Source organism: Syngnathoides biaculeatus, chromosome 8 (genome assembly GCF_019802595.1).
Source record: "Syngnathoides biaculeatus isolate LvHL_M chromosome 8, ASM1980259v1, whole genome shotgun sequence".
NCBI classification, from domain to species: domain Eukaryota; kingdom Metazoa; phylum Chordata; class Actinopteri; order Syngnathiformes; family Syngnathidae; genus Syngnathoides; species Syngnathoides biaculeatus.
In genome coordinates, this window is record NC_084647.1 from 3,386,532 (window position 1) to 3,403,750 (window position 17,219).

At 39.5% G+C, this 17,219-nt stretch overlaps 1 protein-coding gene and 1 long non-coding RNA gene across 3 annotated transcripts in view; one reads left to right on the forward strand and one right to left on the reverse strand.

Annotated features, from left to right (window-relative positions):
* The window catches only part of zgc:153039 (uncharacterized protein LOC767698 homolog), an 86,789-nt gene extending 74,412 nt beyond the window's left edge, over positions 1-12,377 (forward strand). The window contains exons 11-13 of one of the 2 annotated variants that reach the window (XM_061826882.1): positions 4,912-5,086; positions 6,382-6,528; positions 10,119-12,372. In XM_061826882.1, coding sequence (XP_061682866.1) covers positions 4,912-5,086; positions 6,382-6,528; positions 10,119-11,050 — 1,254 coding nt within the window. In that variant the 3' untranslated portion in view covers positions 11,051-12,372. Of the gene's footprint in view, positions 1-4,911; positions 5,087-6,381; positions 6,529-10,118 lie in introns of both variants that reach the window. The other variant, XM_061826883.1, reaches the window with a different exon arrangement.
* LOC133504542 (uncharacterized) lies at positions 3-16,446 on the reverse strand. The gene is made up of 5 exons (XR_009796011.1): positions 16,177-16,446; positions 14,629-14,738; positions 2,855-2,978; positions 1,186-1,273; positions 3-403 (listed from the first exon to the last, which is right to left on the reverse strand). It is a non-coding gene; the product is annotated as an uncharacterized LOC133504542 (long non-coding RNA).
* Positions 16,447-17,219: the final 773 nt, after the last annotated feature.

Sequence of the window (17,219 nt, forward strand, 5' to 3'; positions counted from 1 at the left end):
TCATTATCACAGCAATTAAAATCTCGCCCCCTCAACTTAAAAAAAAAAAAATATTTTTCTTGCCAAGCAATCTCTTTAAAATGTTTATTGAGACACACAGATTATTGCCCCCCCAAGCCAAGTGCATGCATCAGACAAAAACACACATCAAATTCTGTCTCTCAAAATCCATAACCATTCATTGTTGTGCAGCCATCTATCACTTTTATATCAGACCTATCTGACAGACACTTCATATTTCTCCCTCAATGAAGTGCTGCTTGTACAAGCGCACGCATACATAACTTTATATCATACATTTTGCTATGTCCTCTATAGGCGGGCCAGTTGTGCTCAAGGTGAGGGAGCTCTGTTGCCAGCACGGCTTGTTGCCAAGGCGATTCAGGGCAGTTGGGTTGGCTTGCTGTTTGTCAAGAAGCAGAACATTATTACAACCACTCAACTTATTGCACTTTTCTTCCTTCCTCCTCCTTGTTCTTTTTTTTACTTTCACACCGATCCTCCCTTCCCATCATCTGCCGCCAGTATTTGAATACAATCCATTTCCTCCTCCCCTCTCTGCTCTTTTTCTCACACAGGGCAGTTTAGCAATTTAAATGATTAGACTCGGGTCCAGCAGTAGATGCTGCATGTTTTCTTCTACAGCATACAATCGTCAAAAAATTGTCGTTTTTGGTGTAAAAATAAATAGTACCAACAATTTCAGATTATTTTTTTTCCTATTTTGATGAAAGAAAAAAAATAACTGGACTGATTAGGTAGAAGAAAAGAGAGTATTTCCTTACTGATGAATGAAAATGTTTTTTTACACATCACGGCTTATTTTGGGATATGTGACAGTAAATGGCTGGTGTCAATTACATTCAAGTGCATTCTAAATAGTACTCATAAAAACTATTAAATGGGAACTATTGGGGACATACAAGCAATTAATTCTTACCTTTTTAATATAAATGGCTGAATATACAAATAAATGTGTTGATGTCTTCAACTTACCACAGCTCACCCAATAAATTCTTCTTTCGGCCATAAACAAGTTAAAACTGAATCAGCAGCCTTCTGTTTCACTCTGTTTTTCTTTATGCATTTTTTCCCAAATTTATATTGTCATCAAAATATTCAAAGGATCAACAACTACATACTCAAAAAAAAAAAAAAAACTTCATTGGGGCGTTAAGTACATACCTTATCTGAAAGTATTGCTAAAACTCATTTCAGTTTACTGTTAACTTTTTGGCTTTGAGAGTTTCAGCCAGTGCATGCCAGCCGTTGCCTGAAAGTGGCAGATCAGAAAAGGAGAATGGCAGATCAAGAATGATTGACTTGGTTGTAATAATATGTCCTCTTTGAGACATGTTCAGTCAACAATAATTTTCACAATTCCCAACGTTTAATAAAATAATTGATCATTTCCATACTAAGTGCACACTTACAGTACTTACTCCTCTTACGCAGTGAAGATTTAAATATATTTCTCAAATGAATTGCACATGTACCGGATTAAGATATTTCTATCTTGGTCTCCAATTTTTAATTGCAAAAAACTGTTTATTACAAGGGTGTGTAGATCTGTACAATATGTCAAAATTGCAACAGCAGTCAGTATGGCAGAGTGCCAGCTAGATGGCATTGCAGCAAGGAATGGAGACAGGAGAGCTCATAACAAAAACACACTAGAAGATAATAAGCTGCTGACAACAGTGTTAAGGAAAGACAGGGACGAAAAAGGCAAACTGACGCCAATGGTATCAAGTAAAGAAATAGATGGAGACAAACTATAAGCGTGGTGATAGGATGAGTGATTGGGCAGATGAAGTGATGGATGAGACTGAAAAGACAGAAATCATGATAGCCTGATGGATGGGAAGACAGAAGAAAATGGGAAGATAAAGAAGACAGATGATTAGATTAGTGGAGGCAGTCGGTCTCCACCTCTGAGACTATTGTCCCTTATTTGTTCAAGCAAGCATGCAAACATGTAATTGCAATGTAATCCAATGTAATGCAAGTAACGGCTGAATTTAAAATTGATCAGATGCAAGCTTTCAGTGAGATTGCTGATACCTGAACGGGCTCATTATCAGGAGCCCATTTATGTAATTTTTGTAAATCCCAGTTTATTTGCAATATGTTTTTTCTCATGCATCCACGTCTACTGTGAAAAGTGTTTAAAGGTAAAAATTCTTGTTTAACTTTTCCACTGTTTAAGAATTTTTTTCCCTTTTTGAGGGCTGGGTAATTGAAGCAGCTTCCTCCTCAATTTATTCATTTTACACTGTTAGTTGAGTGTGATGTGAGCTTGTCTGTGAATAATATGAATTCAACTGTTTCAACACTACTGCTGTGTTGAGTAGAATGATGTTGCCCAGAGAAGTTGCCATGATGCAAATCTCCAGAGCTATAGCTCAATTTCCCATAGCTGACGACATGCTTGTTTATAAATTAGCTTAGATTGAAATAACAGGTTCTGGACTGATTGTGTCCAAGTCGTGCACTCTATTTTGCATTTGATTTTCATGACACAGTTACAGTAAGAGTGTTGAAAATCCTACCAAATTCTAGACAATTACATACTCTATGGACTGATAGCTATTCCCATCTCTACCCCAACCCGTTACAACTAATAATAACTTAATAACAATAACGTAATAACTATCCTCCTACATGAATTCTATTAAATTTTAGAAGTCTGGCAATGCGTTACAGCATCCAGTACTTACACATTAAAAATATTTTGAAATAGCCGTCACTCAAGCCCATCCATTAGCTTCCAAAAAGGGAAGCACTCCATAAAAGAAATGCATCAAGGAAAGTAGAAAGTCCACAAAGAAATCGGAGAGGGTGATGTTTGTACCTGAATTCCAGTGTCCGTGTGTTCTTTGGCAAGACAACTTAGTCTGCTATTGCTCCATTTGAGCAGGTGATTATACCTTGGCTTGTGACTTTGTGAGCTTGAGCTTGATTTTCCTGCTGCCGTCCTGGCCACAACACACAAAAAAAGGAGAGGGAGATTTTTGGCATCTGCGATGTTGCAATGGCAGTCACCTGTGATTGCAGCAAAATGTATGGCTGACGGTCGGTCAACCGTGAAAAGTAGTTCCAGAAAGCAGCACACTGCGTGATGTTACATGGCTATCTTCAGGTTTCTTAGGTCATTTAGGTTTGGTGTTTTAACTAATACTGTATGTGTGTGAGCTTGTATGTCTGATATAACAAATTCATTTTATCTTCTGTGTGAGTGAGTGAGTGAGTGAGTGAGTGAGTGAGTGAAGTGAGTGAGTGAGTGAGTGAGTGAGTGAGTGAGTGAGTGAGTGAGTGAGTGAGTGAGTGAGTGAGTGAGTGAGTGAGTGAGTTAGTTAGTTAGTTAGTTAGTTAGTTAGTTGGTGCTTGATGGTTGGTGGTCCTCACCCAAATTAAAGTTGTGGAGAAAATGTCAGCCTAAGGATGCAGGGATGTGAACAAATAGCTACTAATGTAGAAAAATAACCTCTGCACGTCTTCATGTTCATCTTTTTAGACATATATCAAAGGAGTATACTTAATGATGGACACAATGAGTCTATCTCTATATCAAATTTTGAATGAAAGAACATAATGGATTTCTATCAGATAATCCATTCCCAACTGTGACCCAGAATTTAAGCAAAGCAAATTTATTTGTATTACACATTTTATACACAAGGTAACTCAATATGCTTTACATGATTAAAAACATTCAAATACAAAGTAATAAAAACATTTGAAATTAAATGCGGCACGGTGACTCAGCTGGAAAGCGTTGGCCTCACAATTCTGAGGTCCCGGGTTCAATCCCGGACCCGCCTGTTTGGAGTTTGCATCTTCTCCCCGTGCCTGCGTGGGTTTTCTCCAGGCACTCAGGTTACCCCCCACATCCCAAAAGCATGCAAGATTAATTGAACACTCTAAATTGCCCCTAGGTGTGATTGTGAGTGCGGCTGTTTGTCTTGATGTGCCCTGCCATTGTTTGGGAACCAGTTCAGGGTGTATCCCGCCTCCTGCCCGTTGACAGCTGGGATAGGCTCCAGCACTCCCTGCGACCCTTGTGAGGACAAGCAGCTATGAAAATTGATGGATGGATGGATGGATGGATAAAACAGATTACAGTGCAAGAAATACCATTGAAAAGTGGAAGTACTCTAAAAGGCACGAGAACAAAGAAGAGTTTTTAACTTGGATTTGAAAACATTCACAGGTGAGGCTGACATCATCTGTGTTGGAAATTTATTCAATTTGTGTCCAGCATAATAGCTTCACCATGTGTTCTTTGGACACTGTACGCCACTATTTGACCGGAGTCAGTTGATCTGAGAGCCCTACTGGGATTGTATTCCACAAGCATTTCTTTCATGTATTGAAGACCTAAACCAGTTAAGTTATTTATAGACCTGTAGTGAAATTTTTAAATTATTCTATTATATATTCTATTCTGGAAGCCAGTGTAAAGACTTTAGAATTTGACTTCTATGCCCTGACATTTTTGTTCTGGTCAGAACCCAAGCTGCAGCATTCTAAATCAGCTGCAGCTGTTTAATGCACTATTTGGGGAGTCCGGTCAGAAGACCTTTACAATAGTCAAATCTACTTGAGATGAAAGCATGGATGAACTTCTTGTCTGCTTGACACATACACGCCTTCACTCTAGATATGTCCTTCACATGGTAAAAGGCAGTTTTAGTAATTGCCTTCATGTGACTGCTGAAAGTAAGGTCGAAAGGTTTTGGTTTTTAAAGATAATGAGTCCAGGTATCTTTTAACAGCAATCCTCTTTTCTTTATTGCCCACAAAAAAATCTAGAATGAAGTGCCCAGTAAGTTTAGTGAGATGTTTTAAATGTAACTTATTATTCAACTTTGGGGTAAATGTTTTTTTTTTTTTTCTTGTTACTTCTAGGTACGCAAGTATTTGCTGATGCTGGATGTGAGGAAGGATCATGTTAAATTCTGGAGGCCTCAGATTCTGCTGATGGTCTCCAACCCTCGCAGCAGTGTAGGCCTCATCACCTTCATCAATGATATTAAAAAGAGTGGACTCTACGTACTGGGGCATGTCCAACTTGGAGATCTCAGTAAGAACGCTGATATGGGTCATTCTTCTATTTTGTCTTGATAAAATGTAATTGTCAGGAATGTCTACAAAGCTCTGGAAATACACTGTAATAGAAAATCAAAATCACCAACCCACTTAGTTACATTTATTCACCATTTTTATGGAATGATAAAGCATCACCTTCCAAAAGTTTAATTCCCAAACATACTCCACAAACATGGCATAGTCTACGCAGAAAGCCCTCTACTTTGCTGTGCATACTTCACACTGTTACTTCCCCTTGATGGATACATGGGTATATTGTCTGGATGCATTTGACTGAGATCTTATATACAAAACACAGTACTGTATAACCTAATTGGGTCAGGCCATTTCATAAAAATAAGAGCTACCAACACACCCGTGCACGTTGTGCAAGTGGATATACAGTATGGACGCCCCGAACAGCTAACCTGTACCAGCATTTAATGCAGTATATACAGATCATTTTATCTCATTGCTTACACAACAAAAAAGATATAATCATAGGTAAGGAAATAGATAGTTGCAAAAGAGAGTGGTCGGGAATAAAAATAAGATTGTGGGTGTTTCACAACATTAAAGAGGCTTGCGCACTCTGTTCATTTGAACGTACCCAATGAGATTTGTATGGCTGGTGTACATTTTGATCACAAGCTTAAATTTTTCCTACTAGACACAGGGCTGAGCCTCAACGAATATTTCAGAATCAAAATCACCTGAGTGGCTGAGTGTTGCCTGAGCACAATTGAACGGAATTATAGTTTCATTAGCAGATGAAGAGTCTTTCTCTAATTTCAGCTGCCACTCTGTGTTGGGATAAAACAAGTAGTGGTTCACACACACTCATGGAACTAAAGAGGACTATGAGTATACTGTTGTGCAGTGATTCCCAAACAGTGTGCCAGGGTACATTAGTGTGCCGTGAGCGCTCTTCAGGTGTGCCGTGGGAAGTTATCCAATTATTTCAATTTATTTCCAAGGAATAATGGATCTTTATTCATGTATTTATGCCAGTGAGGCACAATGACAGACAGAACAAAAAAATCCTCTTCTACTAGATGGCAGGAAGTACATACAGTAATTAATCTATCCATTTTTGGTGACATTTACTTTTGTTGGTGTGCCGTGGGATTTTTCAATTGTAAAATATGTGCCTTGGCTCTATAAAGGTTAGAAATCGCTACTGTAGTGTATGTGCCTGAATGATTTTAAGACCATTTGTGCTCTGATGATTGTGTATGTTGAGCTTTTTGACTGACATATTCATTTGCCTTCCCTTAATCACCCACACAGGCACATTACCCTCTGACCCTCTACAATCCCAGTATGCCTCCTGGCTGTCCCTGGTAGACCATCTCAATATCAAGGCCTTTGTGAACCTGACGCTGTCTGATTCAGTGCGCCATGGAATCCAACACCTTCTGTTCATCTCTGGACTCGGTTAGTGTCAGGATCAATACAAATCCCACTTTTCTTTAGATATGCATTCTGCTTATACACTTACCAAGTACACATGAACATTAATGAAATCCAATAGGACAATTTATCATGATGTTATGCATTCTTTCTGGTGGCAAAAGGCAAAGCATTTGCTAATGGCACCACAGGTAAACCCTTGCATGCCATTTGACCAAGGCAAAGCGATTGAGAAAAGAGGTTTGAAATAATGATTTTCTTTTTACATATAAAATGTATGACCAAAGTTATCATATAGCTCATTTATATTCTTAATCCCTTGGCAGGTGACTCAAAACAGATAAGACCAATGTTCCCTCTAAGCTGTGCAACTGTGGATTTGCACACTTGTCGCACACTCTCAGCGCAGAAGAAAACAGATCCAGCGCAGTGAATTACAGCCTGGCGTGTTTTTGTTTTTTTTTTTAAACACAGCAGCACACTGCCTCTCACAAAGAGCTGCTGCTCGACCACACCACTGATCTAAAAAAAAAAAAAAAGACTGGATAGCGCATACACATCGAGCGGTATGTCGATTGGTTGAAGCCAGTTGGCCTCCATCTTGGTAGTCCTAAAACGTGTGGAGGACATGGTTTACAGGTTGGATTATGGCGGGGGTTTTCTTTTAGCATGTAGAATTAAAACTGGTCGTGTGAGCTTGACATTTTTTCAGTTCTGGTAACATGAAGGATTTTTAATCCGATTTGGTAAACCAAAAAAGACAATGTGCAAAGGAAAGACATATAACACTGTAACTACCAAGAAACCTTGCATATTACCTAGGGCCCAATTTCCGTGACGTTAACTTTTCCCAAAATACGCTGTGAAGCATTATCTTCATAACATAGTAAAACACTAAGCATTTTTTGCCATAAAAACATAAGTCAATCAGTTAGATATATTTTTGGTAATAAGGACTTCCAATGCGAAAATACATGCTAAACTCATTGTTCATTTGTTGTCTCTGTGACATCCTATTTCAGACAAAAAATTTAAACTTGTTTCCTCACATTTGAAAATCAAATTCAATTTGCAGAGTTCTGTATTATGAAATTTATAAAAAATTTCACAGAAAATTTGTTTTTTTGCTTATCCACTGATGAAGTTTGGGAGAATATTTACATCGCTTTTTCGCGAAAAACCGTCGGCCTATAAAGGTGAAGCAGAGAGTGAGCAGTGAAGAACAATAACTGTAAACAAAACTTTGTTCAAGTGAATTAAGATCATCAGAAAATAAAAAAAACCTTTACAAACAAACTGTCAAAGTAAGTCTTTCTAACTTATTTGTGGAATATTTTCTCACAGCCACGAAACTGGCGATTAATGCACAGGTCGGCATAGTTTTTTTGGGAGTGTCAAGATGGCGGATGGCGACTTCAGTTTTGCTGGCCAATGTGCCATCCAGTCTTTTTTTTTTTTTTTTTTAGATCAGTGGGCCACACCAACCCACACACTCTTCTTCCTAGTTTACCTGACACCGCCCCCCTCCATTTTAAAGGGAACAAACACCGGGGTATGTGAATAATAAAAGAGAGATTATCTCTTTTTAGAGTAAAAAAAGGTCTGGTCTGAAGCCAAAGTAGAAAGGGCAGGATGAGATGGTGTGTAATGTTAAAATTCCACCTTGGCACAGCCTGATTGAGGATGAACGCACAGACGATACATTGCCCACAAAGTGAATTCTGTATTTTAAATAGAGGAGGCAACATAACATTAAGTTTTACACCAAAAAAACAGACGGGGATATCATTGTGGGTTAAAAAAAATTAAGCAAAGTTGGAAGCGACATTTCAAATTGATATTTAACAGTTGGCTTGGTATGGATTTGTATTGTAATGTATTTTTTTGTTTGCTGAAATTTTCAGTTTAAGTTTTTAAAAACACAAAATTGTTCTTAAAAATGTTCTGATGGGAATGTAATCTGAACCTTTTAACAAGCTATGTAACTTCAATGGATGACACTAATTGACAACAGTGCATACGTATATTGCTATATATTGCTCACAGTGGTCAAAAGGAGCGCTCACGGCCTTAGTGTGTTTGCTCAGACACGTAAATAATTAGAGAGAACATTGGACAAGACAGATCAACGAGTGCATAAAATTATGAAAATAAAATCTCCATTTCACATTTAAACGGGGTGTAAGATGCCTATCTTATTAGTACGATTGGTAATGTATTGATAATGTAATCTACTGGTTATCCTGGTTGGGTCACGAGTGCAGTAGCTTTAGCAGGGACACCCAGACTTCCCTTTCCCCACCCACTTCATCCAGCTCTTCCAAGAGGATCCCGAGACATTCGCAGGATAGTATCCAGGGCTAACGAAGCGGGCGGCGGCAGGCCACGAGCCGAGCTTCCAGACGGCGGAGGCCGTTAGCCCTGGACGCCGAAGCTAGGCTAAAGGCCTCCGCCACCACCGAAGCTCGGCTTAAGGCCTCCGTTGCCTGAAAGCTCGGCACTGGGCATAATGGTGTCCCATGTAATCTAGCGTATGGAACAGCACAGTACACATCACATACGCCCATATACATCATGTGACTCGCGAAAATGGCAGCGCCCCTGAACGTTCGTAATTGTCAACAAAAACCTTCTCAAAACACGATTAAATGAGAGAGGATTTAGCATCACATTGTCAAAATAGGGTACATATTACATGACCTATTGAATATACTGTTCATGCAAAGTACTGGATTTTTCCTTTAATGAAGTTAACATAACCACATTATCTGTAAAAAAATAAAAACAACCTACAATACTGAGGTCACCAAACCCGCATTTAAGCCTTTGCTGCACCTAGAAATTCTGTCCATAAAAGTTATGAACAAAATCAGTGACACAGCCTTGGCAGAGTCCAACTCTCACTGGAAACAAGTTAGAGTTACTACCAAGAGTGGAGACCAAACACTGACACTAGTACTACAACTACTTTGGATGCACATGGTCGTAAAGGTACGCTAAACAACATAATAGAAAATGCCCAGCTGTTCGTACCATTATAGCCCATGACACATAAAGAAATGTGTCATGTGGTATGAGTTATAAACAGGTGTAATAACTGGATCTAACCTGATGTAGTTCACTCGTTATTTTGGCTATGGTAGATTAGTCTGGTCATTTTTCCTGTTATCCATTTGAGAAGGCTGTGATCGCTTGCCATTGACTTTTCTGTTTCTTGTATTAATGACATGGACAAGCTCATTAATGGTGAAATAAATAGTGGGCAGTCGTCTGCTTGGGTAAGCATTCACTCAAACTTGACTAGCTGTGATGATGAAATCAGGACTCCCAAAAAAAAAAAAAAAAGTAAGCACTGTTGCTACTCTATCGAAAGGCGCCTTGGCTATCTTCTCTGTAGGTCTATTTACAACGTCCACTCACCTTATCTTCCTCTCCCACAGGTTATGCCAGGTTAATTTAGATAATTTTTGAAGGAAGTAAAAAACCAAAAAAAAAAACTTGATATTCCCAGGTGCGCTTACTCCATACATGTTTTTATCATCAAAGGATTTTTTTTATTATTGTGAAACAAATCACTGTCTTACTGACTTGTTTATTCCATCTTTACATTTCAGGTGGAATGCGTCCCAACACCCTTGTCTTGGGTTTTTATGATGACAGCCTCCCAAAGGACAAGCTTTCTAAAAATCAGTCCATAGAATTTCCATGCCCCACTCAAGATATTGAGCAGCGTTCAAGTGTGTTCCATTTTGCTTCCCTTCGGGATGCAAATGATGACGTACATGATGGGAAGATTTTGGGGCCCCGGGAGTATGTCGCCATCATTGCAGATGCAATGAAAATGCTGAAGAATGTGGTTTTGGCGCGTTATTTTAACAGTTTTGACCGGGCTCAGGCTCTGTCAGTGGCCTCCCCCTCTCCAGGGAAGAGTTTTGTGTATGTTGACGTTTGGCCAGTCAACCTTCTGCGTCCAGACAGCACAAGTTACGTGGATACTTGCTCACTGTTCTTGCTGCAGCTAGCTTGCATCCTCAATATGGTGCGAGCCTGGCGCAAAGCTACGTTACGTCTCTTCCTTTGCGTGGAAGAGGGACGTAGTGTGACAGGTTTGGAAGAGAAGCTTGGACAGCTTCTAAAAGAGTTAAGAATTAAAGCTCAAATCTACCCTGTGGCCTGGGACCAGCAAGTGGCACTACATTGGCAGCGCCAAGGTGAATGGGACAACAGGCACTCCTCACATTCCTCCAATACCATCAAGGAAGAGAAGAAATTGGGAAAAGACGAAGAGGAGGATGAAGAGGATTACGCTAACAGCTTCCCGAGCAACACGACGCGGTTGTCTGATGATTACCTGTCAGCCGTCAATCAGCTTATTCTAGACCAGGGCCGGCCTTCACCTGCAGTGCGTTTCCTGTACTTGCCGCGCCCGCCGGCTGACACCCGTCGCTACAGGTCTTACTTGCACCAGCTGGAGCTGCTGACTCATAACCTGGGGCCCACTTTGCTCATTCACGGTGTGACGCCTGTCATCACCACTGATATTTGAAAACTCCCCTCTATGATTTGTGTGTTCCTAATGGCTACTGAAATTGTTGTCTATAACTGACTTTTTTCTCAACATCAGACTGGACAAACAGCCCTTGAAATCTGAGCAACAACTGAGCATGTTAATATGGACCAATCGATATTTTGTGTTTTTTTTAACTTCATGAACACTGCAATAGCTGGTGAAAGACAAGCCGGATGTGGCCCACAGTCAGTGCTATAGGATATCTTATTCATTGGAATGTTTTAAATAAAGGTAAAAGTATTGATAATAATTTTCAGTAGTCATGTGAAGGATGGCACAGAGACAGTCTAAAAAGAGAACAATGGCGAACAATGGGTATGTATCAAATGAGTATGAAATGAGCCAAGAGAAGTTACATGGGAATATGTCCTCTCATCAAGATGGGGAACTCACATCTTTTCCCTCATCTCATTCCATCCCACACTAGTGAGAGGTTTCCACTGGCCGATGCAGTCTGAGCTGAATTTGAAGTGTCCTCTGGCTTCCCTTGGCCTGTTTTTTTTTTTTTCCATTTTTAGAGAGGGGCAGAGATGGGTCGCCTGTCAATTTTCTTAAAATGATCATTCCATACGCCTTCAGATCAAAAAGTGTTGGGCATGTTAGCGATCTAATGTGTGGAACTAGTCCAGCCTGAAAATGAAGTCTGGCTTTTAATTTTCATAGCAGGTACACTCAAGAGTACACTCACTTTCCATTTTATAGTGATGGGAAAGGTTTTTTTTTCCCCGTTTCTCCAGCAAACTACACTGCTCACAATGTTTACAGCTGTTGTGATTCTCTTCATAAGTTTTCGAATTGTTTTTCCTCATTAGTACTGCCCAATCAGTTTGGATAATTACGTGTCAAAATAAAATGCAATACAATTCTTGTCCTTTTACCACAGTTTTATTTGTGCAGCTCCGATTTAAGCACTATTTCTGAGATCTTAAGACTCCTTGTTAGCCAGTGTTTGCCATAAAAAACATTCGCAATTAAATGTAATTTATGTTTAATCAGTTGATCCTAAAATCCTGATATGCTTAATTGGTTGTTGATATATGAGTTGAGATATTTGTAGCACTTCGGGAGCATTTGGATCCTTTTGATTTCAATCGGTACGCCTCAACACTCCTCAGTACATAAACATGTTATACATTTCTTGATATAATTGCGCATGATGTACATGTTTATTTATGCATTTATTTAAATGAGTGGTATGATCAATGAGAATTTCTTGTTAAATTTGTGCTCAAAGAAATGTAACCTATGATGAAAAATAAAGACTTATTACATCTCATTAATTTCTTGCTTTATGGCATGAAAAAAAATTAAAAAGGACATCATTATCCCTCAAAATTGACACTTGGGCATTTCTCATCTTGCATGAACAAAATTTCTTAAAATCTCTTACTTTTTAATAAAATCAAGCAATGGACACAAATACATTAAGTGCTTAGTTCAAAGCTCGCAAACTATGGACAGCATCAACTTCTCAACTACGGACTACTTGCAAAACTGCAAATTTTGTTTACAATGCTGTTTGTTTTGACTGTCGTCTATTGTAGTAACCCACAATATCTGAACTTGAGAAATTGTCCTATAGTGTGAACATTAAAAAAGCAAAACATCCCAGTCAGCAAATATATATAGTACATTGATTGCACTGTTGCACTCTCAGCATGTCATCAAATATTACATTACCCTCATGTTGCAAGGAAAGTGTTTCCTCATTGGCAAGACCAAGACGTTAGGGTTTGGGATCGAGAATAAAGAACATTCCAGTACTACCAGAATAATTAGAATTTAAAGAATTTTGTTCCCAGTTTCGATGAAAGTGGAGAAAACCATCAAAGAACACGCAAAAACCAAAGGCTTTTCCCCAATGGCAGCGACGAACAAAAGCGTGTTGCAATAAGTGACCAATCACCTCTGTCCTCCGCTTGGAATAAGATTATAAGATTGGAAAGGAGGCTCTTATAATGTGTAGAAGTCTGACGTGCTCCCTGCCACTTCTGGCCTCGAATGAAACAATAAAATAGATCAATTCCAACATTGAGTCAGCTAACAAGTTAGCCACCACTGCAACCCTGCTTTTGGGGTTTATTCTCGTCTCTAAAGCAACATAACAGCTGATGACAGACACGAAAATAAAATATAAATTACTTTTACACTTTTCTTCTGGTTGAGGTGATTCTTCGGTAATTAGTCTGGATGAAACGTTTAGCAATTTATACAAAAGTAGTCAACCAATAAAGTTGAGAAAGGCTCAGGACTCGGGTCTTCCACACATAGCTCGATCAGCTCAGGGGCTGAAAAAGACTGGACGTTATTTTTGTAGTTTGGAAACTGCCTTCTGTTCTGTCCTCATGAAGTCTTGACCAATTTTAGTTTTCCCTCAGTGTCTGGGTACGTTCAGAAATTCTGACCAATGCTCTCACCATGCCCTGAGATTAGGGTACTCAGAGTCAGATTGTGCTGCATTTTTGACAAATTTACAATGAACATGTTGGCCATTGGAAATTTATGTTTTATATACAGTATATATATATATATATATATATATATATATATATATATATATATATATATATATATATATATATATATCAAATATGTTAGTTACTATTTGTTGATAAAACCTTCACATGCTTTATTGTTCCATGTTCTGACTAGTTGTTTTTTTTTTTTTTGATAAAGAAATAAGTAGAGTGCAGCTGGATAAAAATAATTGTTTTCCTTTCCTTTTCTTCTCGGTCCTCTCACTTCTGTATAACAGAGGTCATAGTTTGCTTGGACTTCAGTAAGTGGTGACAACACATAAGACTTGTACGTTTTCCTGTCTTTTCTCTTTACTTAAAAACCCACAAAGAAATGATTGCTTCTTTAATTATTCTGTCAGAAAAAGATTTGCCAGAACAGTATATATCATATGGTAATAAGATGATCTTCTCTAGTATCTCAATCTCTGCACTGAAATGTTGTGTACTGGCACAGGGAGAACATGAAAACACTACATAGGTGTGGCCAGGATTTAACCCAGGTCCTCAGAACTGTGAGTGAGACACTGTAACCAGTTGTCCACCATGCCGCCTGGAAGTTTTAGAGGAAATTTAATTCAATATAAAAGGGAAACTACAAAAAAAAACAATGCAAAAAGGGTCTTGACTGTGAAAATAAAATGATTATAAAAAGGAAAATAGGCATACCAAAATAAAAATAGAACATTGTGTGTGACATATTGAGCTAGTAAAAAGGTGGAACTTGTGTGAAGCGGGTATCTTACCCCAAAATTCTTTTGGACTTGGAAGTTGTAGTTCTGTTCAAAATTGGGCCAAATTATTATCAATAAAGAAGTTGCAACTGCGGTGAACAGCATGGGACAATCATACTAGGTACGTACTTAGAAAATGGGGGAGGGCCAACTGAAATGAAGCCATACATTTCAGGACTAAATTGCACATTTTCTGCACTTTTCAAAAGTATTTGTTGTATTTAGAGTGAGAAAGAACCGATTTGTGTCTCGTGTCGTCAGCATGGGTGCGATGGCTAAAAACATTGTTGCGGGGCTCCCTCACCCTTCAATCAAGTTGTTCTTGTTTGAGATCCGTGATTATTTGCAGAACTTTGGCTTCCACAGCAAGGTTGCTGTCACCTTGACTGACCAGGCACTGAACTCTGCCTCCATCTGCAATTAGATTAATCAATCAATCAATCAGTCAATCTTTATTCGTGAGCCCTTTTCCTACAAAAAAGGGAAACACAAACCACTTTATTTTTTAACAATAAAAAGTTAAACTATCCCACCTCGCACTCGTCCACAAAGACTGACAAAGCCTCACCTGCAAGGCAAGGAAAACTACTTTGATGACCTAGTATCCTGAGGCTGAGTACTAAGCATTCAAGTGAGGAACTACCAGGACCAGGACCCAGATGCGGTACAGTATGCCTTGGGAGATCCTTCTCCATTGCAGCTAGGCAGCTTCATTGTCCCCCAATGACCATTCATCTCCTGTGTTAAGTATGGTGGTAATCAGGTGCTGGAGATGTTGGCGGGGATGTTGTTTTCATGACCTAGAAGTGTCGCAGCTCTAGACTAATTGCACGTCTCCTCTGCATTGAACTCTTGGTGGCAGAGTTCACTCCCTTGACTGCATATCTCCATGCTAAACTCCAGGTGGCGGGGGTTCATTGTCACCACCATAAGGCGCCCCCGGTGGCAAGAATCACCGATGCAACAGGTCGACTCCATGCGCCACTCTAGTAGTGGGTATTATCTCTTTCTCAAGGTGCCTCTGGGGGCAGGAATTGGTCATTGCCTCTGGGAGGTACTGTGGAAGGTGTGGCCAAAGAATCCACTTTCTGCAAGTGTTTGAAAAAAATCTCAGATTTCCTCAGATGTGGTTGCCTTCCTGCAATCCCACTTCTGACACAAGTGTGGCAATATGAACCTTTCCGACCTGTCAATCACTCGTACAATAGTAGCCAATCAGATAGCCGCATTGTCTCAACCCCTGGCTTGACTCACCCCTCTCACCGTATTGTCCCACAAGCGATGCTGGTTGTCAGTAGCATGCGCTTGGAAATGTTAATGTTATGAAGAAGATGGTCCCCAGATGCGCTTGGGGAACATGCAATTCTGATGAAAGATATCCTGCTAGATTACAAGGGGCCCAGTTGATTCATTTTCCAAAGCCTAACACACTTGAAGAAGTGGCTACGATGGATTAAGCCTTGCGGAAGACCGCACGTACAACTAAATGTGAACAATATCACCAAACACAAGGCTGTTTGTTCCAAGGTAAGTGAGGGAGAAGTAACTTCTCTGAGTTTGATTTCATTATTATCAGTGCTTTATAAATTGCAGGAGAACAACTTTCACTTTGTTAGCGTATCACTAACTTGCTGAATGAAGTGTGTAATGTTTTATGCCGAAGAGTCGGGTTAGGGACACGTAAATGCGCGATGTCATGCAAGAGAAATGTCTATTTGCCTATTTCTATCACATCGGACTTTTAAGACAGATCACTGGGTTCCATTATGAGCCAAGTCAAATGAATACACCCACTCACTTATACAGACTACAATGATATCACTCGTGATCTTTCCAAGTAAAAAGTACTCACCCTGCTTTACATACGCAGTATGATTCCACTATTTTATCCTGTTGGATTTCAATATGAAGTTTGTGAGGCGTCAAATTTTGTGCATCGATTGCCAACATTTTGCTGTAACGCTGACATTGAGTCCTGCTCCGTCGAAAATCTTAATTCCGTGTACATATCTTTGCGTTAAATAGTTATGACCTCTATGTAGAACTCTTAGACAAGTCTGACACACTTTACAAAAAACATACTCCAATATTATCTGGAATACGCAATAGAGAATTGACTTCAAACTTGTTCTGTTCAGTTGCCATTTTGGAAGCTTGTGGGACATGGCAACTTTAGCTAAGGGGGCGGAGCTTAAGATCGTCTGTCAGAAAGGTCCATTGAGTTGCACAAGAAATAGTCACTATTTAATAGGCAGAGGGACTTTAGCTTGCATGAAGAAGAGGTTCAGTTGTTCAGCAACCAGCAGCCAATCTTGCAACTAGTTTGTCAACACGTTGAAATGTATAGGAGGGGTCACTAAACAAAATACCAACCTTTTGGTACCATAGAATGATGTACAACAAGTAAAACATACATGCAGCGTCCATTAAATACTGGGAAACACAAACTGCACCCATCCATCCATTTTCTTAGCCCACAGAGCCACGGGAAGAACATGCAAACACCACACAGTTGGGGCTGGGTTTTGAACCCCGGTCTTCAGAACTGTGAGGCCAACGACGTAAAGCTGCGCCACCGTCCTGCCCAATCAATTACAGTTAGTGTTAAAATACAAAGAGCGACATTACTGTATTAACAAAATGCTGCTAAGTCTACTTGGAAGTCCAGCGTGGAGTCCTCCTAGCATTACAATACACTTTACTAATTTCCTTTACTTCAATACAGATAAACTGTAGGTATCAAATATGTTACAAACAAATGCAGGTTGCCCAGTGGGATATAGTCTGCTTTTCTATAAGCATGAATTTTTGTGTGTTATCATTGTCAAGAGGCAATGTAGAAATATGCATTAGTGGAGAGGACACACAAAAAAAGTTTTATAAAGTGTGTGTGTG